The following is a 423-nucleotide window of genomic DNA, read 5'->3' as shown; positions in this document are numbered from 1 at the left end:
TTTTTTTGTATTAACAAGCAAGCATTTTTGTGTTATATGATTCAAACTATATTGGAGTTGTAGATTGTATGGATTTAAGAACAGAAAACTTTCAGAGTCAAGATTACCTTGAATGTATAGTCTAATCTGTCACTCTGTTATATCATGTGTATTTCCAATAAAGGAAAGGACTTACAAACAAAATGTTAAGCTGTTTTAGTTGTCATCTGTTGCAGTAAATCCCTTTAGCTTGGTACGCTAAACACTATGTTTCTTTTCTTCTTTCAGACACATTTGCGTGCAGCTAACAGGCTGCTGGATCTTTGTTGTGCTAATGGTGGAGCCTTTGTAAAGGTATTGTGATTTTAGAAAGGATTTTATTTAGCTTAAATTGTTGATTTTTTTGATGGAAGTACTTTTTAAAATATTTTAGGATTGTTGTGA

At 31.4% G+C, this 423-nt stretch overlaps 1 protein-coding gene across 1 annotated transcript in view; it reads left to right on the top strand.

Moving 5' to 3' along the window:
* LOC119593843 (aarF domain-containing protein kinase 1-like) overlaps positions 1–423 on the top strand; it is a gene marked incomplete in the record, with an annotated part of 10,094 nt that overhangs the window by 4,052 nt on the left and 5,619 nt on the right. The window contains 1 exon segment of the mRNA XM_037942872.1: positions 268–333. Within this exon segment, the coding sequence (XP_037798800.1) occupies positions 268–333 (66 nt within the window).

The sequence above is a fragment of the Penaeus monodon genome, chromosome 32 (genome assembly GCF_015228065.2).
Source record: "Penaeus monodon isolate SGIC_2016 chromosome 32, NSTDA_Pmon_1, whole genome shotgun sequence".
Taxonomy (NCBI): domain Eukaryota; kingdom Metazoa; phylum Arthropoda; class Malacostraca; order Decapoda; family Penaeidae; genus Penaeus; species Penaeus monodon.
This window is presented reverse-complemented; position numbering and strand designations above follow the sequence as displayed.